Here is a 21,751-nt window from a genome sequence, read left to right as displayed (position 1 = left end):
TTGTTCAATTCGCACCAATATTTTTTTAAAATTTTGAGATTCGGGGAGTTGACATTGAGGTTGTTCTTAAATACATCTGAGCACACAAGAGCTCTCATTTTTGTTTCACAGCTTGATGTTGCATTTTCCTTTTATCTTTCATTATGCATACAAGCATATACTTATGCAATTATATTTCCTCTAACTTGCACTATGCATGCAGGCGTGTGCTTATTCTTGCAGTTGTATTTTCTTTAGATTACTCTCTGCAGTTTATGTTGGTTATTTCATAAAGTCAGCTTTGAAAATTTTTGGTTGTAAACCATTTCTAAATTTATTTTTTGCTATTTACTTAGCCGTTTAAAATGTTCCTAGTTAAAAGCAAATTCCATTTTGTGTAGGTGTCATTATTGTGAAGATTACTCTTTTCATTTTTCGATTATTAGGTCATCATCAAATAACATTTGATTTTTCATTGACAGTTTAATAGATTTGAAACTGACAAATTAGGACAGGATTATTCATTGTAAAACATAAATTTTCTTTAAAAATTGTGGTGATCTGGCATGTAAAAACATTGTATTTTATCAAATGTGAAAAAAAAAAAATTTTTTTATAGAATTTAAATATCACCTAAAATTTATTCTGTTATATGTAAGTTTAATATATTTTTCATAATTCATTTTTTTAAAAATTGCATTTTAAATCATCTGTGTTTTTTTCAATACAAAACTTTGATCTCATATTTAGGTTAACAAAGAACTACTTCAAATTACATTGGAATTTCCGCACTATTCTGTTAATGTAAAAATTTAATATTTTTGAAATATCCTCCTTCTTAATACTTTCTGTGCAGTTCGTTTTTTATTTATTCCATTGACAAAAAATACAACCTTTGTCACATATGTCCCATGTTTCTTTTTTATTTATTTATTTTTAGCTAAATATCTTATCAAAAATGTACAGATATGTCATTTATGTTGTCTTCAGATTGAATAACCGTCCATATTTTCTAGATTAGAAATGTAGTGCTCATTTTGCGTCCTCCACCCTTATATATGTAAAAGCTACTTCTGCATTGGCCGTTTCTACAACTTTTAGCATTTTTTACATTCCGCGAAGAATTTCTTTGTTCCCCATGGTGTTCTTCCAATTTCTATGGAACCCCCAGCGATCGCAGATATTTTTGTATCGCAATATGGGCACTGATAGAATTTCTCATAAAATCGGGTAGATACAAAAGGACTTTGCTAGAACTTTGGTTCTTGCATATTGCATTTTGGCTCATGTTTGCAAAGAGACCCCTAAATGCAGATTGATTTTTAAAAAAACTGTTATTTAGTAGTCTATGTATAAAAAAAATTTCTAATTCATTTAAAATTTTGGAAGAATATTTCTATCCTGTTTATATCTACGCCAACTATCTGCATCTAGGTTTTCACAAATACTTTGTTTTTTTTTTACATATTCTAATAAATAATCAAAGAAGGTATCTTATTTTGGATCAAGTTTATTTCTTTTTACAATGACTTTTCTCAAATGAGCCAGAAAAGATAAGGTTATAAAACCATTTCTAATTCATCAGTTAATCTGCATTTTGTTTATTAATGAATTAATATTTAAAATTTAACTGATTGATTCGAAAGCATAGTTTCCTATCAAAATTTTGCGGTATTTTTGTAACTTGGATAGACCGAAACCAAATTTTTAAATCACTGTTTCGTCAATATGATTATTTCTGAATAATACATTTAAAAACGTCTTTTAAACTGTTGCACAAGAGAGACATTCTTTTCAAATGAAAATTTAAAAAGTCTGTTAATGTTTCTAGTTTAACGACTATAAATGTTTATAGTGATTCAGTCAATTATTTTCGGAAAATTTTATGATTAAATGAAAATTTACGAATTGTAAAATGCAAATACTTGTAGATTGGAGAATTTACAATGAATATATGTTTATTAAGTTTTGTGAGTTATTAATGCAGTGCCCATGTTGCTTTCTATAAATTTATGTACTTTTCAGGAGCCATAGGTAACTTTTTCATTTTGTCTTATTTTTCAGGTATCCAAGAAATCAACAATAATTAACGTAAAAATATTTTCTGTCAATGTTTTTTAAATCTAGATGAAAATTAAATGTATACCGTGTCTTGCTGTTCATTTTAATTGCACAATTCCAGCGAATAAAGTTACTATTAGGGATTTATAGTGCTAACACTGTTTAAAGAGAAAAGTTGATTTCACGGATACAAAAGTATTTTAAATTAGAAGTTATTGCTGCAGCTGCTTGATAAATTTTGAATTATTACGATAAAATAATGATTTTTTCTTAAGTGCACCATTAAGAATTTTTAAAAATTATTAACAATCATTAATTTTTTAAACATAATCATATATAGTTCAAAAATCTATTCATACCAAATGTTTTACCAATAAAAATGTTGTCTAATTTGAACCAATGACATTTCAGTTATTTAAAGTAAAATTTATTGATCCATTGTTACTTATATTAGTGTATTTCTAATTTGTTTCACAAAAAAATGCATATATGATTTTTATATTGAAAATGTCCAAGAAAATGTGCCTATTTTTCATTTTCGTAGCTCTTTCTAATGTTGAAATTTAGTAATTCTGACTCAAGTCTATTTTTTTATTAAAACTCAATATGATATAAATGTAACTGTTCAAACCTTAATTCAAGTTCAATTCAAAACACATATCTTATTTAAAGGAATGTAAATCAAGTAATGCAGATTGAATTTGAGTTGTCCACACTAGTAGCCTATGAACGGATGATGTAAATGAAAAAATTCAAATTAAACTTGAGCCTATTAGCAAGGTTCTATTCCAATTAGCATGTAAATTAATATTTCAACCAAATTCAATTGTCATGTAGCTAATGTGACTTGTATTTACACTCGCAGCTACTAAGATAATCCAATCAAAATTGAATTTCCTGTAGCCTATTACATAGCTTTAATGTAAGGTAAACGATTCAAACTGGTGTGATAACTTCTAGTTTTATTTTATTCTGAATGAATTGAGTGAGTGAATGAATGTTGTGATTGTAAATTGTGTGCGTTCTGAAGAAAATGTAGCTTTTCCTGTTTGGAAATGGTTTACTTGTTCACGAGTACTGTACACGCATGTGTCTCAAATGTGCTGACGATGTAAATCATTCTGAATAAAGATATTATGAACACGTGTGTTAAATTTATTTGACATCGATGTGTGATGTGTGTGAATGGTTGCTTGAATTCAAGTTAGTTGAATGAAGCTGATGAAACCTGGCGTGTTTGATTATTCATACATCAATTGTTTTATTTCTTTGGTTGCTCTAACCTTTCATAATATGGCTTGATATTGTGTCTTTTTTATCTTTTATTAAATTTTAACTAAATGCTTTCTGAAGGATTTATTTTTTAAAAAAAACTTATATTTTTCTTGAAGCAATTTTGTATTTGAAACACTTCTTAAACAGAATGTCTTTAATCAACTTGTTCATTCAAAAGCAAATGTCTCTCTATTATTCTTTTTAATAATTATTTTTTTCATCTTGATTCTGCCTCTTAATTATTTTTTTACATTCTTAAAGAGTAATGTATGTAGCATTTTTTTAGAAAATGGTATGTACTGTTTGATTGTTATTCTATTATTAGTTTTCTAATGCATTGAGTTTTGAATCCTGATTATTTTCTGTTGTCCAAGAGTTAAGAAAGAAAAAAAGCGACCTATTTATTCTTGGTAGGGTCTTTGAGATGTTGGCTCGATTCTCTATCAATCCCTCTGGGAAAAAAAAGATGCCTTTATTTTGAATTTCTAAGATGACATGGGTGATCTCACAATGTTCGCCAAGCATTATGGGTAAGACCTAAATGTTAAATGTGACGTTCACTGTTTTTTGAAGTGACTCTCAATTATTTTTCAACACATCTAGTTTATTCTTTGATCAGATTTATGCAAATAAACCTTTTATTCTTGGTTGATTGGATTTCCTTATGATTACATTTTTTAAATAAAATGCTATTAAATTTTCAACTAACTTGTGATTTATATAAACTTTTTCAATTAACCATAGTTTTTTTTATTTTTTTTTAGAAATGATCATTATTACAAAAGAAACTCTTTAACTAAAACAAAGGTTTTAGTGAAATGAGTTTTATGTATTATTTACATAGATTCTAAAACTTAAAATGAATTTGAATATTTGAAATTTCTCTTAAAATCATCATAAAAAAATTATGAGAATTTACTTGATAAGTTTAAAAAATAATATTAATTTTCATAATTGAGGAACATTTAATTGCCATTTTTTAGTCTAGTCTTATTAATGCAGAAGCGGCTAGTGTGCAATGTTGACATCATTGACCTCCATGACTTGACTATCACCTTTGCTATTCTTCTTAAAGAATTAATGAAGTTTTTAAAATGACTGTTTGCTTTTAATTTAATTAAACCTCTAAAACTTCTACTTTTTTTTTTAAAAGAAACTTAATTTTTTTTCTGTCGGCTAGCTAAGTACTAATCATTGAGGAAATTTAATCTTCAAGAACATTAATTTGAATGTTGAGTATTTTATTTTTGAATGTATTTTTAGAATGGTCTGTGAGTGTATGTATGGTCGTGAAAATTTCTAGGATGACTGAAAGCATGTGGTGAGACTATGAAATAACTTTCCAAATATTTCATGCAATTTGAGAACTGCTGTTCCCAAATTTACTTTAATTTTTTTTTTCTTTTTAAGCACCTATTTTTAATCTCTTGTTTGTATTTATTTGTTTTTTCCAGTCGAAGCCGTAGCAGTTCTATGAGCTCTATTCACTCTCACGTTAGCATCTCATCACTGAGGTTACCATCTCCGAATGCAGTGCCGTCAACCTCCATGAGTCCACCTGCTAACATCTCTAACTCCTCACTACGCCTACCATCTCCGAATGCGATGCCATCTCCAAGTGCAATCCCGTCATCTTCAAGTCGAGTGTCTAGTTTCTCTGCTCTGAGAAACATTCCCCCCACTGTTATTATTGACGAAACGACATCTGATGTTCCAGCAATATCTGACACCTTGATACATTCCTTTGTTCCTAAAATCGAAGATACATGCACAGATAGTGGAATGTATACCATGGATTCCCTCATGAGCAACAGATCTCCAAGTGTCATTGCTGAAAGTTCTGCATCCATGATGAGCAAGCCAGCACCCCTTTTGAATGAAACAACACCAACTTTGTTGAGTCAGAGGTTATTGAATTCTGAAGCAACTTCAATGATGAACGCACAGTTGCCAGCATCTTCTTCAAACAATGGGAGCAAGTTTGTGCCAAGTTTTGCACCGTAAGTTTTATATTAAAAACTTTTTGACTGAAACTATTTTTGTTATTAGTAGTTTAGCTGTGTGGGGATTTATTTATGGACTATGTCAACCTTCATCTATCAAAAGGTACCTCAAGATAAAATCAAGTTATATACTAGTGAAATGGAATTCAATATTTATAGTGGTAGTTAGGTCACATTACTCCTCTTCCAGAATTTTACCTGCGATAGAATTCGATGAACGGATACCACTAGTTGATTTATGCTGGGTATTTTTTTAAGTCATTTTTTATAGTATTTCGCTCATTTTTTTTTCTTCTCAATATTGTTTATTACAGGGAGACTTCATTTACTTCACCGGCTATTTTTTTTTCTTTGAGCGGTATATTTTAAAGCAAATCAACTGTTAAATGTGAACCATCCATCAATGTTGACAAGTTCATATCCCGTCAGCAGGTCACCAATGTGGGGTTACTATGTCAACCTTCATCTATCAAAAGGTACCTCGTGATAGAATTAAGTTAACATGTCTTATATACTAGTGAATTGGTATTCAATATTTATAGTGGTAGTTACACCACAAACTGCTAAATTTTTTTTTCTTTTAACAAATACTCTGTTGAATAACCTGATGTATACCTGATACCTTAATTACCTTTTCATAAGGAAATGACATAAGGGAGATTCAAAACTCATATCACATTAAATATATGTGGTGTATTTGCTGTGTTTAATAACTAGGCTTGATATTGAGAAAAAATTGATACTTGATAGTGTATCAAAATATCAATTTATTTCTTAATAATAGCTTAGAAATCAATTCTACAGGATTTTGTTTTTCCTAGTTCAATTAAAAATTCCCCTAGTTTTCACATATTTTTGTAAATTCTCTGCAAGTTCTGAAAAAAAATTTGTATCAAACTTGATCCCCCCACCTCATTTTTCTGTTTGCATGAATATTTAAATTAGTGTGAATGCTAAGTAATAAAGTAAGCCTCAATTATAGAAATCAATATGAAGTAAGCCTTACTTCATTATCTTTTTATAAGCAATAATGACTCTCGAGCAATAATGACTACCGCTCAATATATTTGCTATTGCTCGAAAAAGGCTGGATCCGCCAGCAATAATTGATATGACAGTATGTTTCATCATAGCACCGTGCATATTTAAAATTTCTACAGCTATTTTAGAAAGGATCTAAAGTAGATCTATATAATTATTTTGTAACTAAGTTTTTATTTCTTTAAAAAATGCAAATTATTCTGAATGACTTTAATGCATAATTAACTATTCAACATTACTAGTATTATTACTTAAGACAATAAGATAACCTAGCAAAATGAATCAGAATAAATGCTTAATGTATATCTAGTTTTTTATAACTCTTTAAATTATTACTTAGAGCAATCGGTCAAAATGAATAATGACTATGTTGTTGCCAATAGATAATAGAAATACCTGAGTATATAGTGCCACATATAAGAAATATATATATGTATATATATTAAGATTTAAGTTATAGATGTAGTGTTAAAGTTTATTTTTGTAACCTTTATTAACTATTATTGTATGCATCATATTTTAATATGAATGAATTTGTTTCAGACTTATTAAAGGCACTGGATCTGAAATGAATTGGATGACAAATCAGGGTGCATCTAGCTCTTTTGCTCCAGAACAGAATTTTGATAACTGGCTAGGAGTAAGTAAAGTTAGTTTAAAAATTTATTTTTCTCCCCAATTATTCTTCATCATATCAGGATTCTAAAATAGTAAAAAATGACCCCATTAAACATGCACTGAAAACCGCAAATTAATATTTTGTTTAGAAAAAAAATATTTTAAAAAAGGCAGCAAAAAATTCAATATAGAATTAGATGTAATCTTCAAAATGAGAGCATGAACAGAAAGAAAAATGTCATTAAAATTATAAAAATCATTCTGTAGATGATACATTAATTATTCAAAAACTGTAAAAAAAGAAATAAATAAATATTATCAAGAATCTAAAACATTGTAAAGGGGAAATTATTCTTTAAAACTAGAATTTTAAAAAAAATTTAATTATAAAAACTGTTGTATAAGTGAAATTATTATGCAAAACTTGAGTAAAAAAAATCAAAAATCTAAGCATATCTGTAAAAGTTAATTGAAATTATTTTTCAAAATTCTAATAATCATTGTAAACGAATTATTAATCTTTAAAATTAGTTTGTGTGGTTAAATCCAGTTTTAATTTAACTTAATCTTAACTAATGTCGCCCACCATATAAGCTATCGTTAAATTACCTTTGATTAGCAAATTTTTAAAATTTTTGCATCTGCATTAAATCTACAGACATTATTATTAAGTCTACAGACTAATAATAATCTTTCCTAATTACTTTAGCAAAGAAACTATTTCAACTATTCGGAATATTGGGCTATCTTGTATCGAATTAAAAATGATCACATAGTCATAGTATGAGAGTCTGATATTAAATAAAATTTTCATAAAGTGTGAAATATTTTTAAATGTGTGCTTAGTGTTTTATGTTTAATGTTTTTTGTTACAAATGTATTTTTTTTCTTTAAAAAAATCTAAACAAAATAACTTTCAATTTTTTTCACTATACTTTTTATCCTGAGAAAAACTACTTTCAGTGTAGGCTGTAATACCATGAAGACATCAAAATTCCAAGTTTATTGCTTACCAATTTATAAAATTAATTTAAATAAGTATAAAATATCTAGGCTGTAAACAAAATAAGAAGCCGAATATTAAACTAAAGCTTATGAATGAACTCAAATCGTTTAATTATAAATAAACTAAATATCGCTGTGTTTCAGTTGTGAAATTTGAAATCATCACTTATTAAATTAGTTGACTTTTTTCACGAGACCATCTAAGTTATTTTAAGCATTTGTTTTTTAAAGTTTTATGAAAACCTTTCACAATGAGGCAAATAGTTTTTTACTTTAATTTATCACTGTAATGTATTTGCAAATTTGTGATGTCAGTATTATTATTTTCCTTACCATCTTTTTTTCTTTCCTTTTAGCAAATTTTCAGAACTGATAACCTTACTGCAGGATGTAGCTTGCCTTCGGTAAGTTGAATATCTGAACAATCACATAGCATTCCTCACACTTAAATACCTACATTCTGTGCTAAGTTATATTGAGAACTGAGATTTTTGATTCATTCTGACAATTGCAAAAGTTTTATTTTATTGAATCTTTTGTTGATGAAGTTTTGTGATGAGTTTTTTCCTTATTTATTTGCATTTGAAAAATGTTATGCATATATTTTTTTAAGTTAAATTTAGTTGTTGTTTAATAAATAGCTGTTGTTTTCAATTTAGTGTTTCATTTTTTTTTAAGAAAACAAAACTTTTTTTACAGGCCAATAATGGAACTTACGTGTAAACAATCAAGATCAGAAGTGTAGTGGCATACATCGTTAATCATACTGATTTGGACTGTGTTGCTGGCTGATTATATTACTCTTTTTCTGACTTTGGTGTTTGTAGCATATACTTAAAGGCCTAGCCTATAATTTTAGGTGGATGATTGATATTTTGTATAAAATGTTTGACTAAACTGTAAATCTCACTTAAGTTAAATATGCATGCATGCTATGGGGTTAAATTTATATCTGGGCATGACATATTTTCTGCAGAGTTTTTTTAATGAAATTCGTGTTAATTGTAAATGGTATTCTAAAATAATTACAAAAACAACACTTTTTCAAAGTTGTAACTTAGAGATCAATTGTCTCAAAATGTCTGTCTTTATTGCATATCTCTTTTTGCAACTTGTGTGCAAATTCAGTTCATGGATTTTTATGTGGAGAGGCTATTGTGGCATCAAGCAAGAAAGCAGAAAATTACCTCTTGCAATTGATGTTTTAGTTTTTGTACTCTCACATCTATTTTGGGAAATAGGGCTTTAACTCAATCTCTAGATTCATTAGCCTTGTTTGAGGCACATAATGCATATTATTTTTATTAAACTTTTTCGATGTTGAAATGACAGATAAAAATTTTTTATCATCTTTATCATCTGCAATACTATAAAACACTCTGTAGAAAGCTTCGATATTTACTTTAACTCTTTGGGGTTGACATATATTGCTAATTGATTACAAATGAGTGTGAGAAAATTTGACCTTTCTCAGTCACTTTTCCATTCAAGATTTAAAGTCAATATATGGATCCTGTTCGACCTTTCTCAGTTACTTTTCTATTCATATAATTGAAATATATTATAATAATTATGCAACTTGAAGCCTATCTAGCTTCTGATCCTTGGGTACCAGCTTGTCTGGGAAACGAAGGAAGTTTGCAAGTGATACTGACCTCATCGCTGCAATCATGCCATTAGTCACAAAATTGTCGAGCCTTAACGTCTATGATCCCACTGGCCTATTGCAGGATTATAATCATAGTTATATATAGAAAATAAATAAGCTTATCTTATTCTCTGTGCTACTTGCCAAGTAATCGCGATTAACATCAAGCTGCAACTGCACTGTGTCAAAAGCGATCCCAAAGGGTTAAATGAGCAGTTCTAAAATATCAAGTTTAAAAAAGAATAGCATGCTCTGTAAATTTGTTTACTTTTTGGTATTTATTGTTATCAATTTGAAATTTTTCTTCCAAAATGCTTTGAATAGAATGGTTTAGTTAAAGACTTGAAATGTTTTTGTTTCTGAATTTCTAGTTCTGTGTTGTCTTTTGTACTGGTGTATAGCAAAAAGATGTAGTTGAAGGTTTTTAAAGCATATTTTGGAGGGTAACAGTCTTGTAAAACCGTTCATCGTTATGATTAAATGTGTATGTTTCTTGTTTAAATGTAGCTCGGCTGCATTTAATTTTGTAATTTAATTTCATCTGTATCAGATGATCAAATGCAACTTAGTTGTTAACTATGCAATTTGTATTTTATGTCATATTTTAGAAGTATATTGCTTCTTTATAAAGCAGAAAACAATGATGTGCCATTTCATAAGGCATTTGATATCTTTCAATGAGAGCTTCCATTTAAAATGTTACAATTTAAGAAGTTTAAGAAGTAAAGAAGAAGTTTAAGAAGTTAAGTTCTAGAAGTAAAAAATGTTTTACTTCTAGAATTAAACAGCTTTTTAAGTGATGATTTTTTTAAATTTTTTATTTAATTTCTAAAAAAAAATAAAGCAAGTTAATGCGAAAGGTATGAAACTTTTTACACAGCCAATATATATTATGTCAGAAATATAACATAAAACAACTATAATTACTCTGAAATAATTATTTACATCATATTTTATTTTACATTGCTATATGTTTAAAAATAAATTTTAGATATTAACTTTTAATTAAATTCTGAAACTGAAATTAAATGCAAATTTTTTTTTAAATAAAGTAAGTTGAATACAGGTGAAAAACTTTGTACACAGTCAATGTGTATTAACTAAAAAAAAGGTAACGACAGTTACCCTGAAATAATTACACACACCATATTCTATTTTAAATTGCTTTTTATTTAAAAAGTTAACTTTTCTCTATACTCTGCGATAATTTGAAACTGATATTGGCAATGAAAACTTCTATGAAGTTAGACTTACCATTGTTTCAATTTTTGGCTTTAAAATAATTAAAATTATGAGTGCCTTTTTGAATGCGGATTCATAAAAGATTATTTAAAAAAAAAATTTTTTTTCTTTGTCTTTATATCTTAAAGTGTGTATTCAGAATCTTGCATATTTTAAAGTTATATCTTTCTTTTTCATTGATGTCTTCCTGCTTCATAATGAAGATAAGTTGTAACTTGATAATTAAAAGGTTTCAACTTTTTGCTCAAGCAAGTTTAGGGGTAAAAATTTTTTATAATTATTGCGTTTCTGGTTTAAAGGAATTCATTAAATCATTAAAAACAGGCATAGCAGAGATATGTATTTGTAAAATGGTAGGTTTTATGTTCGAAAGCCTACTTAAGAACACTGAACATTTAATTCTGTTTTCAAAACCTGTGAAATGTGTTCATTCTTTTAAAAAAAAATGCTGCATGATTAAAAAAGAAATTTTGATATCGTCTGCAGCCCAACAAAATCATGAATGTGCAGAAAAATTACTTCTGAAGCAAAAAAAAACATATTTAAATATTTTTTATTCTATTGACAAAATAAAGGTATACATGTGTACTATTCTAAATTGATATTTTAGTTGAAATGTTCACATCTGTGTCAAAGTCTAAGATACAGCATTATTGACTAATTGATAAATCATTCTTCATAAATTTGTACATTCGTGGTTTTAGCACTTTGCCCAGAATCCAATAACATAATTGAAACTGTTAAAATAATATAATAGCTATTTAATATCAAAAGAAATTATAAGCTAGACATTCTTTTCATAACTATATTTTAATTTATTGAGAGTCTTTATTTTTACTTTTCATGTTTAAGATCTAATTTTGTATGATGTATTAGTATTCATACAGGTTGGACCAATGAGAAATTTACTCATGTAATAATATCAGAAATTTATCAGCGGTAAAAGCGCCACCTTTCTGGGTTATAAAGGAAAGTAGGAAAAGCATACAACAGTGTAACAGACTTAACCATTTTATGTGAAAACATTATTAAGAATTAAAATTACGACTTAAGTCTCATGCCTTCCAACATATGTTTTTTTTCCCAGTTAAAGTGAATTAAAGCAAAATTTTTCCAAATAAATAGTATTTTTACAACATTTTTATTAGAATTTATGACCATGAGACGAATTTATCTTTTATGTATCCATTTAAATTATTTTATGTGTTGTGGTATGCAAAATTCTTTTAATTTTTTAAAATATTAGTTTATCCTTTAGTAACACTGAGTTTCTGAAGCTACATAAATTTTAACGCCATTCCATCATATTCGTTCATCAAAAACGGTACTTTCTTTAAAAGCCGTCATTGGACCATAAAATCAGTCACTAAACCTTAGCTATTGTCACTAAAATCGGTCCTACTGTGCTCTACACATCCATCTTCATCAGGACTTAAAATCCATTTTATATAACTGCTTAATCCATGGATGGGCAAATAGCAGCCTCAATTTTTTTTGTGGTCAGCATGTTATTGACATTATAAAAAGACAATGAGAAAAATTCCCCTTTTGCAAGTGTGTAGAGGAGGGTTCCATTGGGGAACCATTTACATCCGTATTAGTCGTATTTTTCAATTTATTTTTTTTGGTACTTTTTTAACTAGGACTTTTTCTTAATTTATTGTTAATTTTTTTTTCTTTCCAAATCCACGTTATTTACTCTAATTTTTTAAATAAGAAATGAAGTTTAGTGCACAGTTAGATTTGTTGCTGCTAGCAACCAAACCGCTAAGGATTCACAAAAGATCAACTAAAGCAAGATTAAATTTGCTTAAGAGATATTAACTTACATTCAACTAACAGCTCTTGATTTCAAAAAGATTGTAAAAAAGTGTTATGAGAGTGAGTGATTCTAAAATTAAACTTGTTTGTAGCCATAAGTGTTATAAAATTTAAACAATGAAATAAATTGTATCAAACTTCTACTACTGTATTTAATTTATTTTAATTGATATTTATGGTTCAATTTAATCTTTTCTGACGTGCAAAGTTAACTACTGAATGCAATATACAATCGTTTTTAAAAGTACAACCCTCCACGTCAAAGCAAATGCCCACCCCTGAATTAATCAGTTATACCGTATATGTAGTACACTCCTCATATCTTCCTTTATAACCTTGAATCCAATGGCTTTCAGAGGTGAAAAAATGCTAGGGACGAATTTCTGGATTAGAAACTAAGAAGGGCAAAAAAATTTAAAAGAAAAACGTTGGTAAGATTTATGTTATAATAAAAATCTAAATCCAAATATTATTCAATGGTTATATATATATATATATACTTAAATCTGAAGAATTTTTAAATTTGTTTGAAAATCATAGCTTAATTCAAATGTTAAAAAGCATAATTTCATTAAAAAAATAAATATGCAATGGATTTTAAAATTTTAGTTTAGTCATTGATTGGATGACCCCTTTTGATGAAAGACCTCCTAGGACAGTTGCCCCCTTTCCCCCCCCCCTTCTCTGCATGCCATTGGAGAAATGGTGGCAACCTTAATAAATATCTATGCAATTGATAAACGTCACTCACAAGCTTAGCAGTTTTTTTTTTAAATTTAATTATTTGGGATTTTGGTCCAGTTATTTGATTTTAATGTTTGATGAACTTCAACATTTGTAAACTAAAAATTGCTGTCGAAAATCAGTCTCCTGTATCAGGAATAAATATATTTTTAATGACATAATGTGCCTTGATATTTATCATCTGTATTTGTGTATTGAAAATGCAAGCATTCATATATTAACGTCTGTTCTGTGTATTCGTGTTTTAGCATTTGAATGTGAAAATAAACTGAAAACTGTAAACCCAGTTGTAAACAACAAAAAAATAATAAAATTTTAAAAATCAAAATTGGTTGTATGTATATATTTTTTATTGAAAGAAGAAATACATCAATATGTCGCAGCGCAGCTTAGCAGTCTCCGATCGCTACTAGGTTTGCTGAGTCAATGAGTCAGTTTCGGGACAAGGAACTTATGGAGCTCGCTATCCAAAATTCTTTCAACTTTTGAACTGTAAACAATCATTTGACTGTCGATTTTGCGAACGATCCAGTTCATGTCTTTCACGTGACGCCATTATTCATTATTTTTAATAATTCTATAAAAAAAAAAAAAACGACTGGATTTTAGTTTAGCTGGGACTTAAGATAGTGGGTTTAACTTCATTTTCAATATCCCGAAAACAAACTGTCTTTTTTTTTTTTTTTTAATATTAAACTTCAAACTGTCTTATTTAATAAAGCATTTGATAATATTACTTGGTTGTCAAAAATACTCTCTGTAAGACACTAGTGACTAGACTAAACTCAAGTGAGAACAATAGTTTCGTATGGCAGCGATTGCTGGGCAACTAAGAGAAACTGATGACTTTCGAGAGAAAAATATTAATAAAAATTTTTGGTGGAGTAAGAGAAAACGGAAGCTGAAGAATTCGTTACAACGATGAATTACAATCCAAAAGACAAAGAACGTAAAATAGTAAAAATGATCTTTCTCAATTGCGGTGGCTAGGGCATGTATTTCAATATAGCGATGACAATCTTGTTAAAAAAAAATAACACAATCACCAGTGAGAAAAAGAGGAAGACCTAGAACAAAATGATTAGATCCGGTAGAGAAGTAGTTAAAGGCTTAGGAGTTAATAAATGGAGAAATAAAACAGAATAGATTTAGATTTTAAAGCCTTCTTTGAACTGCCGATCCAAATTTTTGGGTTTACAACTACTAATGCGCAACTCCGTAGCCTTGTAATTTTGAACCCAATCCAGAAGACAAAGGAACTCCTGGATCAAGTAATAGAGGAAATTTTGATGGGACTAACACGCATTTGCGTTACATGGAGAGGAAAACCTTCCATGGTTATCCCGACGACAAGGGGAATCTAGCTCATGATCCATCAACTACTGAGGATATTTTACGTCAGCACTGTGGTTGGTGGGTGCAAGCCGGGTGCGGAATTCGAATAAACTAGCTCTCGCTGGGATTGAACCCGGGTCATCTCATTGGGAGGATAGTGCTCTATCCCCTGAGCCCCCACGACTCTAATAGATTCACGTGGGGTAAACTGACTAAGAGGGCCATGGCAGGTAACCGAAGAATATTCAAAACTCCTAGGGCTAGGGGTCACCTTTGTGTTCAACTTTGCCTTGCGAATACTATATTACTTAGAAATTTTCAATTACGGCAGGTGAATCGAAAAATGCACAAGGGGTACGAGGGGATAAAATAAAAACTTAACATTCAATTGTTATCCAACAAGTGAACTTTTTATGGAACTTTGAGATCAAGTAAAGCATTAAAAAATTATAATTTCTGGGGTTCCTTGCAATTTTCAAGGCTCCTAAACTGCAGCCTATTTAGCTTATACGTAAATTCGGTCTAAATAAAAACTACAATAAGAAAAACTTAAAATCATGAAGAATTATAAAATACAATTATCGAGTTTTAGGAACTTGGGGGAACACTGTTACTGAATTTGGCTTGATCATACTGCTTAAAGGACCACCAATCAAATCCTAAATGCATATTTCATTTTGATGAAAAATTTGTTTTCAAAACACTTTAATTCAATACAAAATAGTTTATTTATAACAAAAAGAGAAGGAGTGTGACCCTTTAAAACACAGCAGTTTTCTGACTTCACAAGCCTTTAAAAAGGATGTCAAATTCGCACTATACCTGACTTCCGAAGTTTTCTTCGCCTGGCAATGCTTGCCTGACAGCTGGCTATGAGAATCGGAGATGAAAAATCAGACTTTCATTCGGGTTATGACTTCACACACCTTATAACATGTCTGGTGTCGTGTAAGTTAACGACTTCATCGAGCTTCTCACAATCAACAGCCGTGGTTGCTCAGGGGATCGAGAGCTTGCCTCTCAATGAGATAATCCGGATTCGAATCTCAGCTTAGTGCTGACGTAAAATATCCTCAGTGGTTGACGGATCATGCGTTAGAGTCGTCAGGCTAACCATAAGAGTTTTTCCTCTCCGTTTAACGCAAATACGGGTTAGTTCCATCAAAAAGTCTCCACGAAGGCAAAATACTTGATTCAGGAGTTCCCTTGTCGTCTTGAATGGGTTCAAAATTACAAGGCTGCAATCAAGTAACCTATGAAGATCGTTGGAAAGTACATTTGAAAAAAATATTTATTTCAACTTCATGTGTTTTTTATTTGCTTGACCAACAATTTTGCTGGTTTTTGTTTAAAATTGTCCGGAAATAAATCCCGTTATGTTATAGGCCCCTCATCATTAGTTGACGCGGATAAAGTGACAGCCAAGTGTCACTAGCACGCGTTTATTTCAGCGATTTAGGGGATGAAGGTCGAACCGAAAGAAAAACGGAGAATCTGAGTAACAGAAGTAGGCTTAATCTTATTTGACTTCTTAGTTTTCAAATGACAACTGTCAACACCGAAATTTTCGATAACTATCTTTAATTGTGCTGACCAAAAATTGCATACTAAATATAAGTATTGGTAAACATACATTTGCAGGCTTGTGTGCTCAATTGAGGCTTATAAAGTTTGTCAAGTAGAAGGACATCACAAAGAATACATTCAGGGTTACGGCGGGATTTGAACCCGCCACCTCCACGCTTAACAGAGCGTTTGGCGGGCCATACCGCTCCGCCAAGGAGGCCTCTAAATACAGGGTGAATCTAAAAAGATGGGCAACATTTTAGGAAGTGATAGTACACACCCAAGCAAACAATTTTTATCAAAGAATGCATGGTCGAAAACAAAACGCAAAACCGCTAGAGGGTGTTAAAGTTTATGTTCTTATATGAAGCAAAAAACCACAAAGAACGATGAAGTTAAGTTATAAAAGCAAATTTAATGGCATGTGATTACAATAAGTGTTCAAAACAGTGGCCGGCAGCGACTATGCACGCAGTACAACGGCGAAGAAAAGATAGGCGAACATTCTGAAACACACCAGGCATATCACGAACTTTCCCTGCGGCGGCCGAAAGCCTGGCGGCAAGTAATGCAGCGCAGTAACTCGCAACAGTAATAAAGTTTTCACGCTTGCATCAAACACCTTTCAAAATGCGCCAGCACCTTTGCGTTTTGTTTTCGACCAGGCATTCTTTGATAAAAATTGTTTGCTTGGGTGTGTATTATCACTTCCTAAAATTTTGCCCATCTTTTTAGAATCACCCTGTATAAGTAATTATTGAAAACGTACAATTTGAATGAAATTTGTTTTCGCCTTCATTTATATTCGTTGATTTTACTTGCTTGTGCTCACCTGACTATGCAGAGCCTTGTGCGAATCACATTTATCAGCGACGTCTAACTGAAGCCGAAGTGAAGTGTTAAAAACAAATAGGATTTATATAAGACCTTGATAAGGACTTCAGAACCTGGCGTGTTTACTCTCTGACCTTTAATATGCTGTTAAATATGGTTGTTGTTAATTTACGTCGCACTAGAGCTGCACAATGGGCTGTTGGCGACGGTCTGGGAAACATCCCGGAGAATGATCCGAAGACATGCCATCACAATTTTGATCCTCTACGGAGGGGATGGCACCCCCGCTTCGGTAGCCCAACGACCTGCACGCGAAGTCGAGCACTTTACGATAGAACAGTTTAACGAAGACCAATACCGCACACCCTCGGTCCCTACGCAGACTGATCCAAGTGGTTACCCACCCGCACACTGACCGCAGCCAGTGATGCTTGACTTCGGTGATCTGTTGGGAACCGTGTCTTAACGATCAGTCCACTGCGGGACCTGTTAAATATGGAAAAAAGTTCTTTTAATTTTAATTCAGTAAAATAATAATACATTTTCTTGGCTACTACTGGAAAAAAGTCTTCCTGAAACTACTGAAAACCTGTTGCAGAATTCTTACTATATCTGCACAAATTATCATAGCAGTAGTACATATTACCAAAATTTATTAATCGTCATCTGGATTTTCTACTACTCATTTAAACGAAATTCCTGTAAGTCTTTACTCTATTCACTTAGCTTTTTAACACGCAGCTTAATTATTTTTATTTTAATTAATACATATTACCAATATTAATTAATCATAGGTGTCAATAATATAGTACAGCGAATAATAAATCACTCAAAACGAATAAATATCTTTTCCCCACTTTGCTTTTTTTGCAGATGGGTTATTTTTTAATTTCATTAAATATTTAATATCAACATTAATTAAACATATCATTATCAATAATTTAATTAATGTTGACAGTACGGCGTTATATAATAGAATGACGACTTTTTTACTCATCAGCTTAGCGAATTAAAATCACTTTTCTATTAATTTTGCCATTGCATACATAAATTATCGTTTTTCATTTGAATTACCGTTGATTTTAAATTACTTTTTTTTTTTACAGAAAAACACTTTAAAGGAATTATTATAAGCAAAATAAACACGTGATATAAGATAATTTTAAAAATATTAATTTGGTGACGTAATTCATGAATGATAGCAAGTTAAAATTGTTCATTGAATTTATATGACATCGTGTTTAAAAAAATAACTATATACTAAAGTATAATTAACTTTTCTAAACAAATAGTAAAGGTAGAAAATATCGCTGATGTTATCTTCAAAATATTTGAAAACTGAATCGTTAATAGTAAAATTTAAAACATGGCTAACGTTTAACCTATCAGAAAATTCCATTTCGTTTTTCCTCATCCAGCTTGAACGGTTTGTCGCAGAATGTTCTAATATCGACCATGACCTTCCTCGAGCTTTGAACTGTTTGTCGTTTTCAGTTGGATGATTTAGGAGTCTATAAAAAACACACAAATCCACAGGCTGACATTTGTTTATATAGTATATATATATATATATATATATATATACAATTATATTTGTATAGTTTCTTAAATTTTACTAAATTAATTTTTAGCAGAATTTTTCGGTAAATTTTAAGATTTTTTTTCCGGTAAAGAACAATTTTTATCTTCTCATTTTTTTCTCGTTATAATAAATAGATAAATATAATAGTTTTCAGCATGAAAAATATCAAGAGGGCATTTTTTCTTTTTGTCTTAAAAAAAATAAAAAGTGGCTTTTAATCAAACTAATTCAAGATTTTTTTAATAGCACGAAAACTAAGTTTCTTTCTCTCAATTCTTTTTTCTCAATGTTAAACGTTATACTTTTCAATATAAAAGTTTTTTTTTTGTTGTCAATTATGTAATTTTGATTTTGGTAATTGATTTTGGCAATTTAAGTAAATACAATGTATTCACACATCTACATTTTCGCACAAATGTACACCGAAGAGCCATTACATTATGACCACCCTCCTAATAACATGTAGGACCACCTTTAGCCCTCAAAACTGCTAGCACCCGCAGTGGCATTGATTCCACAAGGTGCTGATAAGTAGTCTGAGGTATCTGGTACCAAGCGCTCACCAACTGGTCCTGCAATTCCCTCACATTGAGAGGGGGTAGCGTGGCAGCACGAATTTGTTTTTCCAAGTAGGACCACAAATGCTCTATTGGGTTAAGGTCAGGTGAATTTGGGGACCAAGACATGACTTGAAAGTCACTGGAATGTTCCTCGACGATTCGACCCTTATGACATGGTGCATTATCCTGTTGGTAAACACCATCCCCCGCAGGAAAAACTGTTGCCATGAATGGGTGAACCTGGTCTGCAACTATGTTGAAGTAGCTTACAGACATCAGGGATGGTTCTATGAGGATTATGGATCCTAATGTGCTCCATGAAAATATTGTTCCTGTTCGAGAAACCATGAAAACCTGGGCGAGCCCATTGTTATAGATGGAGGGTGGTCATAATGTAATGGCTCTTCGGTGTGTGAGCACATTTGAGAAAAACATTTGAGAAAAGGAGGTCGACCTTCTTTGTTCCCACTGCTTAAATTGTATAGGGATACATTGAGGGTGCATTGCATGGGCATGCTGGCGGTACATCCTCCAATGTCCCATTAATCCTAGTTGAATGTGGGGAAGGAGGTTGGTTAGTTTTACTAGCTGTTTTCTCACAATATGACGTCATGTGCAGCCGAGGAGGTTGTGTTGATTTAATAGCTCCTTCCCTTTGTTTTCATTACACCTTTTTTCAACGTTATAATTTCAGTTTTGTTTATATGATTTAAATATATATACAATGAAAATTTTTTTTTTACATAAATGATTCTGTGCTGCCCAATTCATCCATGCTTTCACTTAATATTTCGTCGGTCGACAGAGTCATTTCGTCGTCTGAAACAATTAATCTTTTTCTTTTTTTCACTTCGCTGATTCGCTCTGAATAGTCGCTGACATTTTCAGTGCTCTCGTCTTCATCTAGCACCTCTTCTCTCGATACTTCTATTTCGTTGTAGTCCTCTGAGAAATCGGAGACTGTTGAGGCAGGGATCGCTGTTAGCCTAAGTAGTTTTTCCTTGTCACAGGCTCCGTTGACGTCCCTTTATCCTCTGTTGGTGTCTTTTGTGTCTGAGTTGCCTTCTGTTCTCCCCCAGGCAATTGTTCCAGCATTGAAAAGATTTCTATTTCGTTGGTTAAAGAATACAAAATATAAAATTCTATAATAACCGAACTTTCCTTGAAAGAAACGCGCTTAAAAGCAGCAGAATTTTCAAAAGAAAGAATAATTGAAACAATAAAAAAAAAGAATGGAAATAAAATAAAAATATGGCCACCGAAGCCGATGTCTTCAGGGGGTACCAGCTCCGGAAGCCATAGAACAAAACCTTTTCTATTGAGAGAGTGGACAAATCAAATAAATAAAAAGAGAAAATCAAATAAAAAGATAATTTTCTCTTTTTATTTGATTTTATGTATTTCTTTCATAAGGGTTATCACCACTCATTTTCTTGTGTACAAATGTGTCAGTTCCTTCTAGCACAACTTTTAATTTTTCTATCACCGCTATGTCAAAGTATGGTTCGTTGATAATAATTAATCGTTTATTTATGCAGTCCAGCATCGCTAGTAAGCTTTTTTAAAAGTAAGCTTCTAAAGCTTTTTTAAAATTAATTGTGAAATTTCTTTTACTAAAGATATTGTAGAATTCCTCTTTGTGATGAAAGTAGTTTATTATTTCCGATTCCGATTAGAAACGTGAGCGCAAGCTCGCGTTTCTAAAATCATGTGAATTATTTTACTTATGTCTTCACCGGCGGTGTTTTTGTTATCTTCTTTTCATTGATACATGTTGAATTAAGACGTCGGTGACTTCCGATAATAAATAATCAAGTTGAGAATTTTCTGATGAATTGTTTAGGACAATTTGGCGAGGAGGAATTTTCATGTACGAGAGGAAATTAACAAGCGCGATATATTTTTCAGTTTTAAAAAATGAGCACATTTTCTTTATCTTTTCAAAAACCCGGTCGTTGTCGAAGCGTTGATTAGCATTTGATTCGATTAATCCGTGATAATATAGTTTCTCGTATTCGCAAGCGTTGTCTGGGACGTGCTCAGATCAGAGTTGGCTGTTGATTACAGTAATCGATTACAACTGTAATTGATTACAGATAATTACAGCTATGTAATCAATTACTTGTAATCACGATTACAAGTAATCAATTACTTGTAATCGTGATTACAACTTTCAAAAAATTCTGATTACAGCTGTAATCATGATTACAATTTTGATTACAGTAATCAATTACTTGTAATCCCGATTACAAGTAATCAATTACTTGTAATCGTGATTACAACTTCCAAAAAATTTTGATTACAGTAATCAATTACTTGTAATCATGATTCCAAGTAATTGCGATTACAAGTAATCACAACAAAAACGATTACGAGTAATTATGATTACAAGTAATCAAAATATATGATTACATGTAATCATGATTACAAGTAATCT

General features: G+C 30.7%; 1 protein-coding gene across 2 annotated transcripts in view; it reads left to right on the top strand.

Moving 5' to 3' along the window:
- Positions 1–10,222, top strand: part of LOC107448699 (uncharacterized) — a 63,695-nt gene extending 53,473 nt beyond the window's left edge. The window contains exons 7-10 of one of the 2 annotated variants that reach the window (XM_016064000.4): positions 4,770–5,315; positions 6,903–6,999; positions 8,339–8,386; positions 8,682–10,222. In XM_016064000.4, the coding sequence (XP_015919486.2) occupies positions 4,770–5,315; positions 6,903–6,999; positions 8,339–8,386; positions 8,682–8,705 (715 nt within the window). In that variant the 3' untranslated portion in view covers positions 8,706–10,222. Of the gene's footprint in view, positions 1–4,769; positions 5,316–6,902; positions 7,009–8,338; positions 8,387–8,681 lie in introns of both variants that reach the window. The other variant, XM_016063999.4, reaches the window with a different exon arrangement.
- The last annotated feature ends 11,529 nt before the right edge of the window (positions 10,223–21,751 follow it).

This window comes from Parasteatoda tepidariorum, chromosome 4, assembly GCF_982258835.1.
Source record: "Parasteatoda tepidariorum strain Cologne lab strain chromosome 4, Ptep-v5.0, whole genome shotgun sequence".
Classification (NCBI taxonomy): Eukaryota; Metazoa; Arthropoda; class Arachnida; order Araneae; family Theridiidae; genus Parasteatoda; species Parasteatoda tepidariorum.
This window is presented reverse-complemented; position numbering and strand designations above follow the sequence as displayed.